The sequence below is a fragment of the Neovison vison genome, chromosome 1 (genome assembly GCF_020171115.1).
Source record: "Neovison vison isolate M4711 chromosome 1, ASM_NN_V1, whole genome shotgun sequence".
NCBI lineage: Eukaryota > Metazoa > Chordata > Mammalia > Carnivora > Mustelidae > Neogale > Neogale vison.
The window spans coordinates 297,736,988-297,761,074 of NC_058091.1; the positions used below are offsets into that span (position 1 = coordinate 297,736,988).

Genomic DNA, 24,087 nt, shown 5'->3' on the forward strand with positions numbered 1-24,087 from the left:
ATAGCTTCACGAGGGTGAGTAGCTTGACTAGTGGCATCCATATGATAGGACATTGACGGAGCAGCCGGTGGGGTCATTCTGCATGAGTCCCAGTGCTGTCCTCTTCACTTAGTAGCTTTCTCCCATTGGTCAGTTCAACTGAACCCTCTCCTTTTCAATGCCATTCAGTAAACCTGGATAGCAGTGCACACTCCATGGAACAGTGTAAGACTAAATCACTTGACACCTATGAAGCACTTGGCTCAGTGGCTGGCACTTGTGTTTATGGGTTCAGTAATGTTGATTTGTGCAAGTGCTGCTCTATTACTATTGTTAGTCAATATTATAAAGGTAGCCTCAGAACTTAAGTTTCCATGTAGATTGACTGATCCAAATTCAACATTTCCCAGAATGCTCATCTGTGGAAGATGAAAATCTCAGTCATTTGGAATAACAGCTAGAGGTAGAAACTCAGATGTCCTGCCTCATTGTTGACCTTATTTTATTGTCTGGCTCTATAGCAGTCATTCTCAGTCAGGGACAATTTTGCCACCCAGAGAACATTTAGCAATGTCTTGAGACATTTTTGCTTGTCTCAACTAGTGACTACTCCTAACATCTACTGGATAGAAGATAGGAATGCTACTAAACATCCTTACAATTCACATGAGAAAGAATAACTTGGCCCAAAATGTCAATAGTGCTGTGGTTGGGAAACTTTGATATGTTACATGAGGATCTGTTCAAGTGAAATCATGAATTCCTTTACCTAAAAATATTTATTAAAAACATGCTTGTACCAAACACTATTATAAAAATGAGATATATGCATTTCGTAAAAAAAAAAAAAGAAAAGAAAAGAAAAAAAAAAAGAAACAAAAGTCCTGGTTTTTGTCACTATGACCTCTCATTACAGTAGGGGAGGCAGATCAGACATAAATAAAAACAATATGTACATACAAGGTCTTGGCTCAGTCATGGATAAAAAGATGAACCTGTGTGTGCCAAGGGAAGAAAAAGGGAAGGTCTTGTTCAAGAGGTAATATTTTATCCAAACATGGCAAGATGAAATAGACCCAGCCATAGAAAGAGATGGGAAAATCCACCAAGCAGAGGTAATGGCATGTGAGAAACGCTAAGATTAGAAATTGAGGGATGAATGTCAAGAACTAAAGATGTTTTGGCTAAACCTCCAAACAACAGGAGGTTGGTGGGGGATTAGATTGAAGAGCTCTATACTCACGGGGACTTTGACAATAGTAGATTTTTACTGGTATTAACAAACTTAGGTCAGGACTGCCTGATGTAAGTTATCATCACGGTTTTGTGCTTTTAGAAGTGCATGGACAGGTGATGTTAATATAACATGGGCACCCACCTTTAGTATGATTTCAAAAGAGAGAGAATGCGTTAGAAGCTTAGGGAGCACCTGAAAACTGAAGTCCCAAAAGCATTTTCTGCTGTTTTGCTCTAGATACTAACTTGTATTTTTCACTCTCAAAAAAATACCTTTGTTGACATTGTTTCATAGTCCTGGATTACTTCAAGTTACATAATTTATTTTTAAAACAGTAAGTAAAGAAAAAAAAATCTATTGCTTACCTTTTACTGGTAAGCACTGTGTTTGCACCTAAGCACATCAAGATTAATGTCTTGATTCCTGATTATGAGTGGCTTATTGTCTAACAGGGGAGAGAATATTTCAATAGAAAATCATGTGTGATAAAGGAAGCTTGCCGAGAATGCAACAAGTGAACACAAGAGCAGCACTTATCCAAATAGGGGGGCGAGGGTCTGAGTGCATCATTTACAGTGGAAGCTTTTCTGGAGAGCTTTTTTACCTCTCTTTTTTTTAAAAGGTTTGTTTATTTTAGAGAGGGAGAGAGAGAGAACACAGGCAGGAGGAGGGGCAGAGGAAAAGAAAGAACCTCAAGCAGATTCCACATTGACTGTAGAGCCCAATGGGAGGCTCGATCCCAGGACCCCAAGATTATGACCTAGGCCTAAACCAAGAATCAAATGCTTAACTGGCTGAGCCACCCAGGAGCCCTTGGAGAACTTACCTTTTGATTTAATTATTTTCTTAAAACTACTACTTAAAACTATTGAATGCCATAAAGAGAGGACAAGAAGAATTCACAAAGTTGGAAATCAGCAAATTTCCGATTTATGAAAGTGCATATTCTGTTCAGGGGGAAAAAAAAAGATAAATGCTTCAACGTGGTTGTGGAGATTTTTTGATGATGAAATAGTAGATGGTTTTAATGTTTGCTTTTCTGTATTTTTTATTTTTATATATTTTGTAACTTAATGCAAAAAAGCCCACAGAAAAATAGAATGGGAAGGACAAAAGTGACAGTTGTTTCCAAGAAGTCCAATTAAATGAGCACAGGAGAGCAGCTTTTGGAATTTACATAATGGGAGTAATCGGGATAAGCTTTCCCAATTGGTTTTAGTTGCAATCATTTGGAAGAAACTGGAGGATATTAAGTTGAGGAATAAAAAAAAGCAGGAAAAAGGATCGAAGAAATAACACCTATACTTTAAGAAGCTAAGATGAATAAGAAAATAAAATAGAAAAAGAATATATTCTAGTAGCTAGGAAAACATCTTGAATTAAGGGTGGCTTAGTAGGTAATTTCTGAACACCTCCTTTCCGCCAGCCCCTGAATGGGAATTAGGCTACAAGGGTGAACAAGAGACCTGAGCTCCTGGTTGAAGGTATAGACAATAAAGTGGTAAGGACATGAATATAATGTGAGGGCTGCTGGTGTGGTAAGTGCTGTGAGGAACATAAAGCAGTGAAGGGGTTAGAGAATGGCAGGGGTACTCTTTTAGGGGGGGTTATGTTGTAGGGGGCTTGTCTAAGGTGTCCTGCATAATTTCAGAAACTGAAAATGCATAAAATTAGACAATTTAGCTTTTCTAGACCTTAGGTCTGTACAATACTGAGAGTGTTGCAATTAAGAAATAAGGTCACATATGTAAAACGTCTTCAGTAGTAAAGGCTATATATAATAGGTTCTTGATCAAAGTGGATTTCCTGCCCTTCCCTTTTCCTTCTCCAGGAGTATAACTAATATTTCTGATCTTACTATTTTCCTGTCTCTGCTGCTGTGCTGCTGTTCTTTTGTGGCCAAAGATTAAATAGAAACACCTTAAGCCTAGAGAGACCTATAACCTCCCTGGCCACAACAAAACGAATGTGCTTGCCTCATAAGAACAAATAAATACTTGCATGAACGTGGACTCCAGAGCGCCTTTTCCCACTCGTCAACCAGTCAAATGTTCAGTGGTCCTTGAGTGTTGCTGTGTCACCCTGCTGACACAGAGAATGTCACACTTCCTCACCGGCTATCTGAGCTGCCGGTATCCTGCTTGAATAGTTGAGTGCCTTTCGTCCCATCTCCTTTCTTCTTCCCCTAAAATGGGAAAAAATAGGCTTCATGGAACAGGTCTATGGAAAAGATTAAGTTGCTGAAACTTGATCAGCGTTGGGCTTGGCAAAAACGACTGGGACGAGATTTGTGTCCAATGGCTTTTTTGTTTTTTAAAGATTTATTTATGTATTTGAGAGAGGGAGAGAGAAAGGGAGAACGAGCAGGAAGAGGAGCAGAGGGAGAGGGAGACAGAATCTCTATAGAGCCCCCGTGAGGGCAGAACCTGACCTGGGGCAGGGGAGGCAGGATCTCATGACCCTGAGATCATGACCCTGCCATGACTGCGGCTGAAACCAAGAGTTGGACACTTAACTGATTGAGCCACCCAGGTGCCCTGTTTTGTTTCGTTTTGTTTTCTTTAAGCATCTCTTGGAAAATGTTATAATAACTGACTTTCATCCCCACCAGAGTAAGTGATTAAGGAATATCTGATCTGCAGAGGCCAGGCTGGTCCCACTAACTTTGCCTTAATAGAGCAGAGAATGCTGTCAGATAAGACTCTCAAATCCATTAAAAACAACGAAAGAGACATCAAGAAGGAAGATCCGGGCTTAGAGAAAAAGTATTTACAAAAGCACTTATGCAGATGGCCAGGGTCCTATCCTGCAAGCTGGTACCTAGGTCTTGGCTCTAGTTTTTTAATGGGCGATATTTTATTGGGATTCAAGAAGAAGGAAGGAAGCTAAATATCTGATATCCAGGCAAGAAGCTCCAAACCACAAATGAGCCGGCTCAAGGGCATAGTTCAAGACCACAGCTCTTTACTCACATTTAGATGATTTCCCACACATCCTATCACAAACGAAAGACAGAGAGAGTAGATTATTTTCTCATCATCTTAACTGTGGGTATGGGCTCCTGAGAAAACCAACTGTCATAGAAACATGCCCCTCTTCCACTCAGTATTGAGTCACAGACATGTTTGCACCAAGCTTAGGCGGACAGGTAGGAGTGAGGGAGCAGTAGTTGTATATTTATGTTATGTCAGCTAAGCTGAGACTTTATGGGGGGGAGGGATTTATAAAATGCAAGCAAACTGAGTGATAGCTTTATTTGTGTTTATTTATCATTGACTCTCCAGATAAGTTTAGGGACATTATGTATGTAGATAATCATCAAATATATGAGAATTTGACATAATATTTATTACATAATTTTCCAGAGCTATCCCAAGTGAATTCATTGCTGTCTATGATACTTTTGCCATGAATTATTAAGAATAGTAACAAAAATCAGTTCTTCATCAGGTTATTAGTTCTGAAAATTAACACAGATTTTCCCCTTTATAGGACAGTTTCTATGAAGATAAATTATAGGTAATGGGACACTTTGGGTGTGCAAATAAACATAATGAGACTCTAATTTTCTGACTATTTTAATGCTATCTCTTTATATTCCCATCAAAATGTATCTAAAGATTATACATAACTATACCCAATTTAGAATCAATAGTCAACAATTCCAGAATCGCTCAGAGTCTACAGAAAGATTTCACATGTATATTTGCACGTTTTATCTGAATAACCTATATTAGCCACTAACTTTATTTAGCCTATTAAATTACATAAATATGGGTTATCTGGTTTGCCTAAATTTAAATAAAATAAAGCAACATTGTAAAAATAATAGTAATAGACACAGTATTACAGCATTTACTAAACACTATAAAATATAATGCAAATATTAATTCATTAAAACTTCCCATTTTTGTAATTATAATAACAATATAATTGCCCATGCCATTTTATTAGTTAAAAAAAAAAAAACCAGAAACATGTCAACTTAAGTTACTTGTTCAAAGTTCTACAACTGGGAAATAAAAGTCAGACTGGGGATCGAGCTTCTTTGGTTCAAAACCACTACACCAAGAAAGAAGTTGGTACATGAAAGATTCTCTTTATCTTCCCTGGAGCATTTTGCTTTTCATTAATTCCATGATTCACTACTTATATATAGATTATACAGACAACTTTAGATAGGGTATACTAAATTCTTAAAATATCTATGCATTTTACACAAACAGGGAAATGAAACCTTTATTGATTGGTGTATTTGCAATACGCAGGGACCACACATGACTGACTTTTTGCTGGGATCCTTCTACTCCTTGGACAGATAAATAAACAAGTTTGCATGAGACAAGGTCTTTCAAGGAAACGTCTATATGATATACATAGGGATTTAAGGCCCGTACATTCAGTGAGCTGTGAGACTACCATAATCCCTGCCTCGTACAAGAGAGATTTGATTTAATAAGTGCTGATTTTTGCTTTGTAAATAGAGTCAACCTCTCCTCCACTGGGGATTCCAAGGTAATGTAGGCCTCGGGCTGATCTGCATATTTTAAAATTATCAAGCGCATTTCAACTAGAGCGAGAGTCAGGTATGTCCCAAGGAAGATGCTCTAGCATGAGAAAGAAGGAATGAAATTGAAAATGCTTCTTTTTCCCTTTTTTACTGTCTAAAAAAAAATTGAATATATTCAAAAGCACTGTTCTGTGATTTATATTGGTTAGATATACCTGTGGTTTTTACTGGGACCACCAAAATATTTGTAGGATTCTTCCCCATGGCCCTAATATCTATAGTTTATAAGATTACAAAGAAATTATGTTATAAAAGCATTCCTTGATTTATAAAACACTGACTGAAGCTCTCTAGTGTGAGCAGGAACTATACTAGGAAATATTAATAAATGAATAAAGAGGGATACGAGATACAGGATACATCCATAAATTGTATTTTGAAAGGTTGTATAGACACAAATTTTCTCTTTCCCTTCACTCTTTCACACACACACATACATACATATACCCTCGTGTTTGTTACATTGTTGTTTCTCTCACACCCATTGTTTTCTTCACTTCTCTTCTTGCTTTCGGAGTAGCTACAGATTATGTGTATATACATATGCATGAGTGTAAGTATATATACACAAGTATGTGTTCATATATGTCATGTGCACACACATAATTGGAGAACGATGCAGTAAGATTCATGCTATAATTGCCAATTCAAGTCTAAATCATAAAATGATGCTTTCTTTAGATGTAAGTGGATCAGGAAAGAGACAATTATTTAGGAGTTTTCCAGATGGCAAAACAAGGGGCATTGAGGGGAGGGCATTTTCATTAGAAAGGACAAAAAGAAAAAAGGTCGTTATCAGGGAAATGAGTACAATTTGGTGTGGCTGGACCCCAGGGTTAGCAGCGGGGATGGCGAGATGAGAAGGTAGGGTTAGCATCAGGAAAAGGGATGGATATAAAAATAAAAATGCCATACATATTATCTGAAGGAATATTTTTTGAGAGCCCCAGGCACAGTTCTTCCTTTTGGCTAATTATTCTGGTAGCAATTAAGCTCACTGCTTGGATCGCAGAAGCAAGAGTAGATGAGGGTCTGAACCAATGCCTAGAGAGGAGGGATTAGAGATCTATCTAAGTGGGCAAGCCACAGGACTTACTAATTAGGTCGATAAAAGGTCTGAGCCAGAGAGGAGAGCAAAGGAAAAAGCTATTTTCTAGCTTTCTACCAGAAGAACTTGTTTGGAGAGAGAGAGCGATTTCATTTTGAATTGAACATTTTGAATTACGATACCTGTGGAAAGACAGTAGGTTTTAAATCTCTAGGAGTAGTGAGATAATACGGATCTGAAGTACAGGCGCCTGACATACATGTGAAAACAGACATGTATGATCTCAGCTAAGCTCAATGTTTAGAGTGACGGAACTGGGGAAATGCACAATATTCCAGACGAGATCGGGCGTGTCCAGGGTGGTATGGCCATAGACATGCACAGTATTCTTGGTGTGCTGAAATATATAAATCCTTCAGAGAAATAATGTGCATGGAAAGTATACAAAAATTCACTTGAAACTCTCCTGTTATTCCATGGAAAGTTGCCTTAGACTAAGCTACTTGGCATTTTGCAAAATGGGATTCAAAGTTCCTTTGGATCCTCCAGAGCGAAGCTGAAAAATACCCCTTAATAGGTACAGATATAAATACTTAGATACGCACTAGCTGTGCAAATATGTTTAGCTGTTACAGAGTTTTATTATGCCTTCTGGGAAACACACTGCAAACAGAGGGAGTATCTGATACAATGTAATCTGTTTATGAATGACTAATTTAAGGTTATCTTAACCTCCCTAAATCCTATATACATTCTCGTTTCTATACATTGCAATTGTGCGCATCTATAGATGTCAGTTACCTTAGAGACAGTTTCCAAGATATATATATCAAGATGGATTTCCTACCCTTTGGGGAACAATGGCAGCTTCTCTAAAAGCTTTGTCCTGTGGCTTTCCTCAATGAACAGGAAACTAAGACATCACCCAGCATCTCGTTTTGCTCTAATTTAACTTCAATGCCCAAAGCGAAGTTGGTGATCACGTCTCCAGCGCTCACAAATTTAGGTTTCTGTCTTTCCTCTGGTGAGGATCTTCAGTTGCAAAGCCTCATTCCTTTGTCAGTCTCCAGTGTGACTTTCAGCTCTCCTCTCCTTTCTCCTAAATGCCCATTTAGCATTGCATAATTTCCTTAACTACTGTGCAGTTTCCTCCAAGGAGCTTTATCTTGTTTTTAATTTCTTCCTGTTAAGCTCATTAAAAAACAGCTTTTAAACATTATACAATGGAATGGTTTATAAACGTGCATAATTGTGTCATTTTTCTTAAAGCAAGTATTGTTTGAGATTATTTTGCAGCATAGAGATGTTACAATAAGATTACACACAAAGCAAATAAAAAAATTAATGTTAAATTATTTTGTTGATTCATATTTGTGGTGCTTTTTTTTTAATCACAATGCTGGGAATGTAGGGAGTTCTTATGTCAATGTGAATAGAAACAAGGGCAGGGAACAGAGGAAAAAGATAAATTATATCTCTTTGAACCTACTGTTTTTTATCAACAAAACAAAACAGCAGCTCTTTGTTGCCAACCTCAAAACCCGAGTTTGCCCTTGTCTCCCTCCTAATGTTTCCTGGCACCTCTTCTGTGGTTTCTAAGGATGTCACCTTGTCACAGCTCTTACTTTGCCTGTCTTATGTCTTACCTCCAAAGGTTCTCACATAGAGCCGTCAATTATTTCTAATTCTAGTACACAAATCTGCGGTGTCTTCAATATTCAAGTGCAAAGGTCCTATTGATCAAAATTTTGGTAAAATAAGTGACCTGAAATGTTTAGTCTTGAATCCTAGAAAACCAGAAATACATTGCAATTGTTTGAAATCTTTAATAGTGAAAATTCAGATGTTGTGTGAGGTTGTCAATAACGGTCTCAAAGAGCACTTACTGTGTATTTTTGCCCAGTCCTTGGGAAGTCTTTGCAATATTACCTTTTAGGTTGTACTTCTAAATGCGACTTCCCCGATGTGATACAGAAATGGCAGCTCCTCCTTGCATTCCTGCCTTTGTGTTTAAGTCGATAACCAAACTAAGAGCATACTCACCAGGAAGGAGCATTTATCTGCTCTAAACATTAAAAGAGAAGCAAATGATTCAATCTGACACCTGGGAATGATTTTAAAACAACTATAAATTGGAATTGATAGGAAAGCGTACCACATAATTAAAGCGCCATCAACTGTAAGATAAAAAATAAGGAGCATGCAAATAGATGTCTTTAAGGAAAAATGAAACGTGAGATGGGTGACAGGAGCTACTTCGCTTTTGTAACTGTACGCATGACAATCTGTCTCCTTTCCGATGCCCCTCCTGCTGCCCCCCCATGGTAAACACCCTTGCAGGCTCTTCCTAGTGAAAGTAAGTAATTTCAGTTTGCTTGACAAACTAGGATACTTGCGTTCAATATACTACTCTTGGACATGAATTAGGAAATGTGAATGAATAGCTCTTTCATACATTTAAAAAATAGAAATGTAGTCTATTGACTTTAAAATAGACCAAATAAATTTCCCTAAATAGGTTTATGAGCATTAACATAATTCCAGAGAAAGCATTATCAAATTATATATGTTGGGCACTAAATAAATAGTTCTTTTTTTAAATTTCTTTTTCTTTAGTGTTCCAAAATTCATTGTTTATGCAACACACCCAGTGCTCCATGCTATACGAGTCCTCCATAATACCCACCATCAGGCTCCCCAAACCCCCTCCCCCACTCCCCTGCAAAACCCTCAGTTTGTTTCTCAGAGTCCACAGTCTCTCATGGTTTGTCTCCCCCTCCGATTTCCACCAACTCACTTCTCCTCTCCATCTCCCAATGTCCTCCATGTTATTCCTTATGCTCCACCAGTTGAATAAATAGTTCTTGAACAAATTAATTACTTCAGTTGCCATATAATTAAAATAATCATGAATGTGCATATTTTATGTGTGTATACAACCTATCTATCTTTATAATATAGCTGTTGAATTACTTAACAGAGAATTAAATCTATACTATTTTGATGAATGGGCTCGATCTTTATCGTGACCTCTTTGGAAAGTATGAGACACCTTGAAAACACTTTAATTAATGTTTCTGGGATAAAAAAATATATATACGTATGTGCATGTATGTTACACACACATTCACAAATCACCTTCTATATGTTTGTGTGAGTGTGTGTTTGTGTGTCTCTTCCAACAAATTATTGTGGAAGAGAACTGATATACATATACATATATGCATATATACGTAATATATAATTTAGGCTTATGATAATAGGAATCAATGGAACGTGATTGCTTACCTGTGTAAGGCTCAGAAGGTACTGAAAATTAACACAGATAATGCCTACTCTCCTCAAAAGGAAATAAACTTTGCGGTGGAGATAAATCCTGCACCAACAAGAAATAAAGTGAAATGATAAATAATTTTGGATCCTTGACCAGAACTATAATGACAAGTTTAAAACAGACAGATTTTCAGAATCTAAGCATGTGCCTAAAAATACAAGCAATCTCAAAAATGTCCAAGCTAAAAATAAAAAGTGGGAGAACAAATTTCCAGAGACAATACTCAGTAAAATCTATGTGACAGTAAAATTAATGAAACAACAAAACCTTTTGTTCTTTTGTTCTTTCTCTATTTGTTAAAAGAAGATCCATGATATGGAAACCTTTCTCCAGAACCTGATAATCCCTAATATCAGGAACATTTTCTATTGAATTTTTAAAAAGTATTTTGCATCAAAGTATTGTTTATAGATTAAAAAAAAAAAAGGAAAATGAGACACCTATTCCATTCTTCCTTACCTATAGCTCTAATCATTACAGAAAACAACTTTAAACTTACTTTTTAGTCCATCTAGGTTAAGCTGCAATTATGTAAGCAATATGGTATTATTTGATGAAATATTTTTATATATATTATCTTTGACTTCCTTTCACCATTGATGAAAAGGAAGCTCAGCAACATTTCAATCTATTCTCCCCCAGGTGTATCAGTGGTTTTTTTTTTTCCCATTTCTCTATCAGTTATTTTAGCAAATTTAAATAATATATAATAATTTTTTTTTATTTCCACCATTCTCAGTCTCTCTATTTTCTGTCCCAACAGCATTTTCATAGAAGCACTAGCTATATATAGATTTTTTAATTGTCTGAAAAATCCCTGCAATTTTCACGATGGTCATATTAAAATACTATGCTATTAACTATGTAAAATTTTGGTCTTGTGTGCCAAAATATTTGATAGAACATGCACTGGCTCTCAGGTGTCTCAGGCAAAGCCAGACATTTGATTTCCCATATAATAATTTCAACTATTGAATATTAGAGATCCTCTTGAGCGAAGTTGTATTTTTCCAAGATACTACAACTTTTGTGTTTTCAACGTGCTGTGTGGACACTGCTCAGAATTTGTCGGTGAGCAGCTCTGTCGTATGTAGCTTCCTTTTGCCAGCATTCAGGGCTGCACACCTAGAGCCCTTCTGTTCTCATTCCAACACGGGCGGCTAATCTTTAGAACTCAGAAAATCCTGCCATCCCAGACTCCTTACTTCTGTAATTTGGATACAAAGCCGTCTAGTTTTCATGTATTCCCATATCTCCATTTAGCCTTTTATTTTCCTGGAATACATTCTTCATTAGGTTCTTTGGAAAAGCTCAAAGACAGAGAAAGTTGCTGAGTCTGAAACTATCCTTATCCGGTTATTACACTTGATTAATAGGCTGGCGAGGTACAAAATAATTTCATCATCAAATTTTGATGACATAGCTCAATATTTTTCTAGCATCAGGGGTTACCTTGTAAGGTCCATTGACATTTTAATCCATGTCTTCCCCCCCCCCCCCCCGCCAACCTCACAGTTACATCTTCGTTTGCAATGGTGTATATGTCCTTCCATTTATCCTCTTGCTCACAAAGTCCCCTTTGGATGATCATGACCTTCAGTTTAGCTCATCCATTATTTTTTAACTTCAACTATTATATTGTAAATATCTATTTCTTGTATTTGGCTCTATAACAGCAAAGCCCAGCCACTTTTTATAGTTATTATATGGTAAGATTTTTATGACCACTTTTACTTCTTAAGGCACATTGACTGTACTTTAAAATGTCCATATTAATTGTTTTGTTATCTGATTTAACTACAGGATTTTATTTGTTTCATTTTCTTGCTTTCGGAATTTTTTATTGTTGTTACTTTATTTTTTTTTAAAGATTTTATTTATTTATCTGACAGACAGAGATCACAAGCAGGCAGAGAGGCAGGCAGAGAGAGAGGAGGAAGCAGGCTCCCCGCTGAGCAGAGAGCCCAGTGCAGGCCTCGATCCCAGGACCCTGAGATCATGACCTGAGCTGAAGGCAGTGGCTTAACCCACTGAGCCACCCAGGCGCCCTATTGTTGTTACTTTTTAGTGCTTCTCTTTTGTTTTCCTGTGATACTCATGTTTCTTTGTATTGTTTTTTATATACACACACGAACACACACACACACACACTTACACATATTATTATTACTATATAATATTTATATTACTTTATAATTAATTTATATTAATATAAAGTACTATAAACTTAATATATAATTAATATTTATAAAATATTATATAATTATATGGATAATATATAATTTCCAAATATATTTTTAAATATATGATATAATGACATAAAATGATATATTATTATATAATATATTATTTTAATAATATGTAATATATACAATATATAATTTATAAATCTGGGATATGTAGTTGAAATTTATGAAGCTTGTTGTTCAATCCTAAAAGGATGTCTGCATCTGTCAAGTGCTAGGAACATACCAATACTTTTAAGTGCTGCTTGACTTGACTATTTGTGGTGTGTATGGGTTTGCTTGTTTGTTTTAAATTTTCACATAGTGTAGAATAACTACAAGACAGTATAAGTAGTACAACTTTAAATCATTCAAGGACTTTAAAAATAGATTGTGTTAACATGTATGATGCTCAGATATAATTTTGTTTGATATATATGTTTATATAGAGAGATTATAAATATATATATAGCATTTATATATCACTGAACATACTGTTTTCTGATTGTTTATGGTTTATGAAAATGATATCACACTGTTCATAATTTTCTGATACATTCCTATTTCCACTTATTATGTATCTGAGATTCACCTGGATTTTTCCCATGTAATTGTAGCTCACAGTTTTCACTTTTGAATTATGTAGGAATGTGTGTTATGTAAAAAGTTTATTTACCTATTCTCATGCTGTCTGACATTTGGGTTCTCTTCTCTCTCTCTCTCTTTTTTTTTTTTTTTTCATTTTACAAATAATAATTCCATATGGCATTTCTGCAACTATTCTCATATGCACTGTTGGATTTTGTTTATGCTACTCTTTAACTTCACATTATGTAATCCCATACTCTTTCCTGTTATGGGTTGAATTGCATCCCCTAAAATGTTTTTCCCTTTCTTTAAATATTTATTTATTTATTTTAGAGAGAGAGAGAGAGAGACTTGAGTTGGGTAGGGACAGAAGGAGAGAGAGAGAATCTCAGGCAGATTCCCTACTGAGTGTGGACCCTGACACAGGTCATAGGGCAGGATCTCACAATCCTGGTATGACCTGAGCTGAAACCAAGAGTCAGACTCTCCATCAACTGTGCCACCTAGGTGTCCCTAAAAATTATATTTTTAAGTGTAAAATCTCAGTATATCAGAATGTGCCTTTATATAAAAATGGGTCTTTAAAGAGGTAATCAACTTAAGGTCTTTAGAGTTAGGGCTTTAATCCAATATGACTGGTGTGCATATAAAAAAAGGCAATTTGGACATAGAAATATTCACACAGGAAAGACAATGTGAACAAACAGGCAGAAAATAGCCATGCAATTGGACTGATGTACTTATAAGTCAATGAACACCAAAGATTGTTCTCAAACACCAGAAACTAGAAGAGGGAAAGAGGGATTCTTTCCATAGCCATGATGGTAAGCATGGCCATGCCAGATACCTGGACTACAGACTTCTAGACTCCAGAACCATAAGACAAATACTTATTGTTTTAAGCCACCTACTTTTTTGTACTTTGCTAAAGCAGTCCTAGCTAATTAATACATTTCCCAAAGTCATTGCACCAAATTTAACACCCATCAGCTTTGCATAATAGTTCCCATTATACCACGTACTTTTAATACTTGGTTTTGTCAGCTTTAATTTTTTCCAGCTTAGTAGGTATAAAATGGTAGCACATCGTGGCCTTAATTTACATTTGTTTGATTAAAATCCAGTGTATTTTTATTTTTCTTTCTTGTTTCCTCTATTATAAACTGTTCATTGATCATATCCTTGACTAATTTTTCTGGTGGCTTATCTGTCTTTTCTTACGACTTTTTAGAGATACTATGTTTGTCAATATGAAATTATTCTTTTTTTTAATATGTTTCACTATCTCTATATTGTCTTTTATTTATAAAGATTGTTAATTAGGGTGTAGATTGATTTACAACCTTTTATTTTAAGCTTTGTTAATCATTTGTCTTATTTTAGAAATATTTCCCTTACTAAAGATTGCTAAATTATTGGCCTACATTTACTTGTAAATTAAAGTTTTAGAAGCAGTGTATGTGTGTGTGTGTGTGTGTGTGTGTGTGTGTGTGTGTTTTGAGAATTGTTGTGGAAACCAAAAAGATCTGGCTCAGAATTTTTACTAAAACTTTTGCATATGTGAATGAAATTAAAGAACGACCTTTGCAGGATAAACTGCACATCTCGGAACTAAACACATCTCCATGTCATCACCCTTCTATATAGGTTAAAGCTGTCTTTAGCAATAGAATAATTTAATTAATATGCAGGTATGACTTAATATTTTATAGTTCAAGAATTATTCTGAAACATGAAGGAAGACGAGAAGAAACTTACGATGTTAATTCGAAGAAGTAATCTTATCATAATCAAGGCAAAAATTTCTGCAACCCTCTGACAGGGCTGAATTAATTTTCATTAGGAAATTTCAAAAGCTTATTTGTAAAGACTATTGATAAAATATCCCATTAAAATGTTAAAGAACTATTTGTTTGCTAAGAATATGTATATTCATATAAGTACATATGGAGACATATATCCATATGTATGTTTGTATATCTATATGTATTTGTGTGTGTGTGCATCTCATGAGACATTTGAGGCATTTGATATGTTGTCCTCTATGTTATGGCACCTAACTCCATTATTTTCCTTCCTTTGTGTCTTTATGAGCCAAATATTTACAACGATATTTTCATGGAGCTATAACATATCTTTGGCTTAATGTCTCTCCCTTTTCTAAAAAGCACTTGAAAAAGAAAGAGATGGCAAGAGGCAATGAAGAAGTTCCTCCCAGGTAGCATAATTCCAGTGCTTTTCTCATCCATACACAGAGTCTCCTTGAAGTCATTGCAGACTGCCTGATGACCCCTCCCTTCATGTTGACGGAGGCCATGGTGTCAGCTGTCTCCCCTAGTGGTGAAAGTTCTTATGTCTGTAAAAATATAGTTCTTTAGGGTCATTTGAACCCATAGTATGAATGTAAAAGTTTGTGAGAATGGTTTGTGCCTAGACCATGTTTCCATGCAAAACACGAGTCTTACTTTATTGCGGAGACCAATTGCTGTTGTATAACTAGTCTGTGGATGACTTGGAGGATGATATATGTCCTCCCTACTTCAAGAGGCCATAAAAATAATAATCAATTTTATGGAAATAGCAAATACCCTCAGGCCAAAAGGTGACTTCAGTTTTCTATTTACTTTTGTAGGTTTTTATTTTCTGTCAGTTTGGGGCTTGTACATTTTTAATAACTTCAAATGTATATTTCAATCTCAATTTATGATCCATAGTTACTGTTTTTCAGTTGAACTGAGTTACTTAGTTTGCATTGCCAGGAGCCTGATTTAATGTTTTTTAATCAACTAAATTATTATATTATTGACGATCAAATTTTCAAGATGATGGACAGTAGTAACAAGTTGATTTTTGTGTTTTTCTATGTTCCCATTAATCTGATATCTCAATTTTTGTCTGAGGAAATCCTAATCTTACTTTCCTTTCCATTCCTCCAATTTGGAACAGCAAATCTCCAAGAAAATTTAGCTCATACTATAGAAAACTCTTGTGACCAGCATTTGGGTGTTTCATGCTGGTGGAATAAAATTCTAGACCTTTTCAGAGACAACAATTAAAATAAAATAAAAATACAGCTAGTTTCTAAGTATGAATTTATAAAATCAGTTTTAATATTATAACAACAATAGGAAATATTTTATTCTATTATAGTACAGGATTTTCCTTTAGGCTGTAAAAGCTTAAGGCTAATATTATAAATCATAACATCTACATTCCTTTTGAAGGATACAGATGTTTTATTTTTAAAACAAAGATCAATTAGCAAGTTGAAAGACAATCATTTACTGTTCTTTCTACTTTTATATCAAAGGTATAATTAGGTTTTTTATTTCAAATACAAAGAGTTACCTTCATTTTGGCTTTTTGATGCATTTTATATTATGAATCAAGACTTATTCCATTTATTACACATCTTTGAATACCACATAATATCCAAAATTATGGTTCTATTTCTATTAAATGGAGCAAGGACTTTGAGATATAGCTGATTTTAGGGCTTGGTCAAAGAAAATATAAGATGAACCTGTAACATTTTGTGATGCCAGATATTAAGGGAAGTACTCAAAAAAAAAAAAAAAAAAGAAAAGATGATGGGGCACCTGGCTGGCTAAGTTGGTAGAGCATTTGACTCCTGACTTGGAGTTGTGAGTTCTTCCCCATATTGAGTGTTGAAATTAGTTTTTAAAAAAAGTGTTGGAACCATATTGAAAAGACATCATAAACAACCGAAAAGATCACCCACGGAAGAAACCTGTAAGAATTTACACAAAGCAATATATAGGATATTATTGGATTAAAATACACAGTATAAAATAAAATGTCCTTGAGTCTATACTGATTAATATGTATACAAATATTAATAAATAAATGGGAAGAAGGAGGAACTCTTCCTTTCAGGAGAATTCCAAGTAGTAAATGTGAAAAGAATCAATAAAATAGAAAATCATCATTAGAAAATCACAGTATTAATTACTGCAGAGGAGATCACTGATCAGTACTAAAACTGATGGGCAGATTTTTGAGGAGAAACAATATTTGCATAATTTTACAGTATACCTCCCAAGATATGCATTCATTATTTTAAAAATTGCTTATTAATAATGGTGGAAACTGACAGAAATACCTTCTTAACTGACAGACTGACACCATTTGCTCCCTGATATATGATACACTGAGAATAGATCATTTCTGGGTACTGTTGACAAAAATGGAAAACCTCAATCTAATCATGAGAAAATATAAGACAGACCCAGATTGAAAGACATTTTACAGAGTAACTGACCAGTATTCCTTAAAAGCCTCAAGATATAGAAGATATTGAAGACAAGGAAAGACTGAAAAGTTCTCACAGATTTGAGGGAGTAAGAAAACATGACCACCAAATGCAAAGCGGGATCTCTGAAAGGCTTTATTTATTTATCTATCTATCTATCTATCTATCTGTCTATCTATTTATTTTGAGGGAATTTGGGAGAGGCAGATGGAGAGGGGAAGAACAAATCTCAAGCAGACTGTGCTGAGTGCAGAGCCAAATGCAGGGCTTGACCTCATGACTCTGAGATCATGACCTGACCCTAACTCAAGAGTCAGATTCTCAACCGACTGAGCCACCCACACACTCTTCTGAAAAGGCTTTAATGGAAAAGCCAGTGAAATTCGAATTGGAATTAGTTAATAGTAAAGTGATTAAAACAACATTTCCCAAAAACTAAGCTCACATGTGTTGGTAAAAACTAACTCAAAATGTTGGTAAATGTTGGTGGGTCAAAAATTTTAAAAATGAACTTGCTAAATGTTAGGTGTGGTGGATCTTGAATCTTGGTCCACACTATATAACCATGGACTCTTGTCTGGTGCTGGTATCAGGGTTATATTAATCTCAAAATGAGCTTGGAAAGAGTCCTCATTTTTCTTTTCTATAGGAAAATTTACATAAGAACTGATAATAAGGAATTTTCGGCTTCATGAATGTTCCTTAAAAATATTTGAGCTGGTAAGGGTGCCTGGGTGGTTCGGGGGGTTAATCCTCTGCTTTTGGCTCAGGTCATAATCCCAGGGTATTGGGATCTAGTCCTGCATCAGGCTCTCAGCTCAGTGGGCAAAGACTGCTTCTTCCTTTGCCCTACCTCCCCGCTCATGTGTGCATGCTCTCTTTCTCTCTGTCTCTCAAAAATAAATAAATAAAATCTTTAAAAAAATATTTGAGCTGCTAGTATTTAGGAGGACGGATCATTTTAAATCATATATCATATATTAAATGATATTTAATCATGTATTAAATTGTATTTAAAATCATACTTTATTTCCTCTTTGGTAGCATTGGTATATTTTTAATTATCTTTAGGAATTTACCAGTTTAGCTAACTAGTTAATTTTATTGACATATAAGTGTTCATAATATTCTCTAATCTTCTAAACTACATTTTCTGTAGTTGCATTTCTTTAAAATAATTCTTAATAGTTTTTGCCCTTTCTCCCCTTTCCATGAACCATTTTTGTCATATATATTTATTTTGACAGTTCTTTAAAAAACTAACTTCTGACATTTTTATACTCTTGTTTCTGTATTTGTTTTCAACTTGTTTTTAATCTTAATTATTTCCTTTTTCTTTGATGGTTATTATGTCTTTCTTTTCTAGGTTCTTATGTTTAAGGCTTAGCTCATTAATTTCAGCTTGTCTTTTCTTTGTATAAAAACACATAAAGTTGTAAATTACCTTCTCTAAGTAGAATTATTTTTCCTGCCCCATGGTTTAATTTCTTTTCATTCATTTTTCAATTATTTTTTGGTCTCTATATTTGTTTCTTATTTGAACCATTTGTTACATAGGAATTACTTTTAGTTTTCTTTTAACTTTTCAGGACTATAAGTATTTAGGAGTGCTCTTCTTCATGTTAACCCCTGCTTTAATTGTTGCATGGTCAAAGAGTTGATACTGATTTGTTAAAATTTATTCAAACATCTAATAATTTAATTCTTGATCAAATGAGATTCAGTGCTTAATGTCCACTTAAAAAAAAAAATCTAGGGGCGCCTGGGTGGCTCAGTGGGTTAAAGCCTCTGCCTTCGGCTCAGGTCATGATCCCAGGGCCCTGGGATCGAGCCCGGCATCGGGCTTTCTGCTCAGCAGGAAGCCTGCTTCCCCCTCTCTCTATCTGTCTCTTTGCCGACTTGTGATCTCTCTCTCTCTGCCAAATAAATAAATAAATAAAATCTTTTTTTAAAAATCTGTATTCTCTAGGTGGTTTGTGGAGATTTAATATATATATCAATCAAATCATTCATATTATTTTTATTTATTTTGTTAAACATTCCATATATTTCATATTCTTGGTCTAGTTAACTAATCATTAATTGAAAACAGTTATGGCTATATTTCACATGCACTCTAGATCTGAGAATAGATAATCAAGATACTGAAGATTTTATCAGAAAACAACTTTGAGGGGCGCCTGGGTGGCTCAGTGGGTTAAAGCCTCTGCCTTCAGCTCAGGTCATGATCCCAGGGTCCTCGGATCCAGCCCCACATCGGGCTCTCTGTTCAGTGAGGAGCCTGCTTCCCCCTCTCTCTCTCTGCCTGCCTTTCCATCTACTATTGATCTCTGTCTGTCGAGCAAATAAATAAAATCATTTAAAAAAAAAAAGAAAGCAACTTCTATAGACATTATAAATTAAATAATAAAATTTTAAAAATTATCCCAACATCAATACTAAGTGTTTTCAGTAGAGCAGTGATATTATTTTTGTATTTTAGAGAAGTTATTTCTGCTACAATATAATAAATTAATCAAAGTGCTGCTTCTATAAAATTTAATTTTTTTAAAGAAAATTCTTGCAGTAAATAGGTTGAGTTGATGATGTTCTGCCATAGAAGCATAGTGAAATAGATATTTTCAAAAGAAAGAGTCAGAGGCAGCCAGGCAAAGAGTTGAAAATCTTAAAGTCAAAATAAGAAAAGTCAAAATAAGAAAAGCATAGTGTTTCGAGAAAACTAAATCTAAAAAAGACCAGTGTTGTAGAGAATATTTATTAAGAGAATGGATGACAAGACAGAGAAGCCAATTTATGGAGGACAAGCTTATGTATGTTTTATTTTAAGTATAATGGGACCAATCAAAGAAGTTTGAAGCTCTGAATAAGTATCTGTAAGAGCACTGTTTTCAAAATGATACTATGGCCACAGTGTGTGATGAGAGTATCTGAGATTTGATTGGACTTAGTCAAGTAAAGCTGTGGGTAGGTAATTTAGAAAGCTTCTCATTTATCCAATACACAAATCAGTATATAGTGGCTACTACATTCAAAGAAATAGAAAGAGAAAATAATGGCAGAAAAATACCAAGTCCCTGTTTTGCATTACATCTTCATGGTACATAGAAATAAATACGTAAATAATATAACAACTAGCTGTTGCAAGTATTAGGAAGAAAATAGGATTTTTTCAATATGGTTGCTTTTTTCAGTAAGGTTAGTGATGAAAGCTTCTGAGGAGGTCACAGTTGAGCGGTCATCTGCTGGAAGAGAGTGAGAGCCATCTCAGTATGCAGGGACAGGGACTTCTAGAGGAAACGGCAAAGGTAGAGAGCCAATAAGACACTAGCCAAGGAATGAGTCGAGAGTTGCTTTTAGTAACGTGTTACCAAAAATAGATGGAGAGGAAAATGTTAAAACAAACAAAAAAAAGAACAGGCTGAGACTAATTGGGGTGTTGCAGAAGCCACGTCTTACTGATGTCTCCTAGGAAACAACTTCCCAAACTGAACAGATAGAGGTGCCTGTGTGAGGTTGTTAGGGCCGCCATAACAAGGTGCTCCAGACTGGGTGGCTTGAACAACAGAAGTTTGTTTTCAGAGATCTGGAAGCTAAAAGTCCAAGATTGAGGTTCAAGAGCAGCAGGGTCAGTTTCTTCTGAGGCCTCTGCTTGGTTTCTAGATGGCCATCTTTTCCCTGTGTCTTCACACTGTCTCTGCTCTGTTCCTGTGTCCAGATCTCCTACTCTTGTAATGACACCAGCCATATTGGATTAGAGCCCACCCTAATGACCCTATTGAATCTTAATTACCTCTTTAAAGACCCTGTCTCCTAATGGAGTCACATTCTGTGGTACTGAATGGGGGTTCTGGCATCAGTATATGAATTTTGAGGAGCACAACCCCCAAACACTTACTGAACACTCTAACAGTGCCATTTCCTCAGATCTGATAAATTGTATTGTTGATTACGAGAGGACAGTGGGGGAAGAATTTCATGTGACTGAAATAGCATGTGAAAACATAGAGATTTAGGAAATTAAGTTTTGACGAGCACACTTTGAAATGTCCAGCGTGGTGCAAATCTTTCAGAGAAGTGACTAAAGGAAAATACACTGGGAAAGATACACTCAGGCGAGAGCATGACTAGCTAAGAGGTCTGGGCTTTATTGTGTATATTAAGAAGAATTACTTAGGGTTTATGAGCATGAACGTGCTATAATCAGAAGTGTGCTTCAGGTCAATTAATCTGTCAGTAATATGTAGTTTATGATCAGGTGTTAGAACATAAATCTCATTAGCAGCAGAGGTTGTTCCCACTGGAAGCACATCTAGGTGCACTAGAGGCTTAGCTAAATTCTCGTTTTGCTGTGGAACAGAGACGACTTTGTCAGAATTGAGTGTTTTCACAGTGACACCGTGAAGGGCCTCCTTGTATTTCTCCTACAGACTATCCTTTGTTTCTCCTGTCACAACTGGAAAATAGGATTCCTCTCCATTACAGTTGAATTCATGGAATTTTGTAATGTTCTGTCCTTCAGCTCAAATAACATAAGGGTAGTTAATAACTAAATACAACAAAGGGGAAATAATGAAATTTAAATATTTACTGTATATCCTGGGATTTGTTGTGATGGTAGAAGCAAACGTAGGTACCTCCCCGCACTCAAAGCTGATCTCTAGTTATTTGTGCAAATGCAAAAAAATAAAAAAAAAAAAGAAAAGAAAGAAAGACAATGTGCCCATTTTCAAACCAGAATTCTTAACACTCTTAGAGATTGGTACTTAGTATTTGTAATATGCACAGACCCAAGCCTCCCAAATTCCACTTTTTCCATTCCTAGACCTTAATTTAATGTTATCCACACTGTGTGTATTCAACTCATTAATCAGTCAACATCGATGTAGAGCTCTAGATTTGGAATGTTTTCTCATACACAGTTTACTCTTGAATATTCTATTGAGATATCTCTTTCTCCCTCCCCCTCTCCCTTTTCTATATATTTTGCAGACACCATCCACCTCCGAGTTCTCGAATCTTCTCCAGTTGGCACAGCTATTGGGAGCGTAAAAGCAACGGATGCGGACACGGGGAAAAATGCAGAAGTAGAGTACCGAATCATTGATGGCGATGGGACTGATATGTTTGACATCATAACTGAGAAGGACACACAGGAAGGCATCATAACTGTGAAAAAGGTGCCCAGCCTCTGTATAAATAAGCACCTGCCCATTTAGCAAATAAAGATTTCATTATGCACTCTCCACTCACACATTATCCATTAGGAGGTGTCAGGATCAGTCCTAATGTGATGTATGTCATGCACAAGTATGAGAAACATAAAGCCAAAGATCTTGGACATTTTGACCAAATACTTTTGTTGGTTGAAGCACGAAACCCGAGTTCTTACAAAGTTTAAAAGGCAAATTAATAGATGCGTGACTCTATTTCTGAGTCACCTGAATAAAAGCCCCCCCCATAACAACTTATATTCTGAAGCAAAAAGCAGTTAATAGCTAATAATGGCAATATATCATCACAGTTGGAGGCTTAAAAAGTAGCATGCCATCTATGCAGATGTATGAAGCAATAATTAGAGTTGCTAATAAAAAGAGACAGCGTATTCTGGAAGATAATTTAATTGTTCACATTTTCCCTTCTGCTACATAAATTAAACTTTTCTGCTAACATATGCTCAGTGATACAGTTTAAAGGTAACTAGTTGTTTTTTTTTTTTTTTTTTTTTTTTTTTTTATGGTAGAGTCAATACCACCATTATAAGAATAAAGCCCAGGGAAAGATCCCAAAGAAATGTGCTACAAATTCTATTGCACGAGGTAACTACTGAAAACACTGAATAATGGCGAAACTATCCGGAGATTCTGTTGCAAAAGCCAAGATACACAACCAAAGGGTTTTAAATGGACAGTGACCAACAAAGGACGATGTGGCTTCTTTGTTGGTTTTCATGCCTGGAAAGTAATAGTAATGCAAACAGAATCTCCAGTTTATTAGATTTAAAAAAAAAAAAAAGGAAGGTTGAAGGACTGTGAATCAACAATGTCTTTTTTTTCTGTTAACAGAACGTACCTTTTAGAGGCGTGAGAGGGGAGGCGCTTGATTTTATATTTGTGAAGGTTAAACTACATCAATATTTAAGTTCCAGAATTTTGTTTCATAATGTAACCTAATTACTAAGTTTTTCTCTGTTCTCTTTACTCAAGGTTTTCCTTATCTTCGGTGTTTTATACAACTGTTGAGAGTTTTTTGGGTTTTTTTTTTAAGATTTAATTTATTTATTTGACAGAGATCACAAGTAGATAGAGAGACTGGCAGAGAGAGAGAGAAGGAAGCAGGCTCCCTTCTGATCAGAGATGTGGGGCTCGATCCCAGGACCCTGGGATCATGACTCGAGCCGAAGGCCGAGGCTTTAACCCACTGAGCCACCCAGATGCCCCAACTGTTGAGAGTTTTATATTAGTTTTCAAAATTTTATAGTTTATGTAGTACCATGCCATTAAACTGAATGGAAATATCACAACACAAACATAAAAAGATAACTGAGTTTTTTGCTTACAAACATTAAGCAGTAGCCAACCCCTCAGCCTACACATACGCACACACGTGTAAACACAACACGGTGTCCCAGCCTATTTTTTTTATAACTAGTCACCACATTGTAAGATAGGTTTTAATATCCTTTCCAATGGGTCCAAGATTTAAAATCTAATTTTCCTATGTTCTGAAGTATTACACATTCAATCCATAAAAAGTAAAAATTGAACCCTATCCAATATGTAAAGGTTATATTACTATTTTTTATTGCTTTTAATTATTTACACTTAATGAAGAAC

General features: G+C 35.5%; 1 protein-coding gene across 2 annotated transcripts in view; it reads left to right on the forward strand.

Moving 5' to 3' along the window:
* LOC122895787 (cadherin-10) overlaps positions 1 to 24,087 on the forward strand; it is a 175,889-nt gene that overhangs the window by 126,347 nt on the left and 25,455 nt on the right. For both annotated transcript variants that reach the window (XM_044233489.1, XM_044233494.1), the window contains exon 6: positions 22,244 to 22,431. In XM_044233489.1, the coding sequence (XP_044089424.1) occupies positions 22,244 to 22,431 (188 nt within the window). The remainder of the gene's footprint in view (positions 1 to 22,243; positions 22,432 to 24,087) is intronic.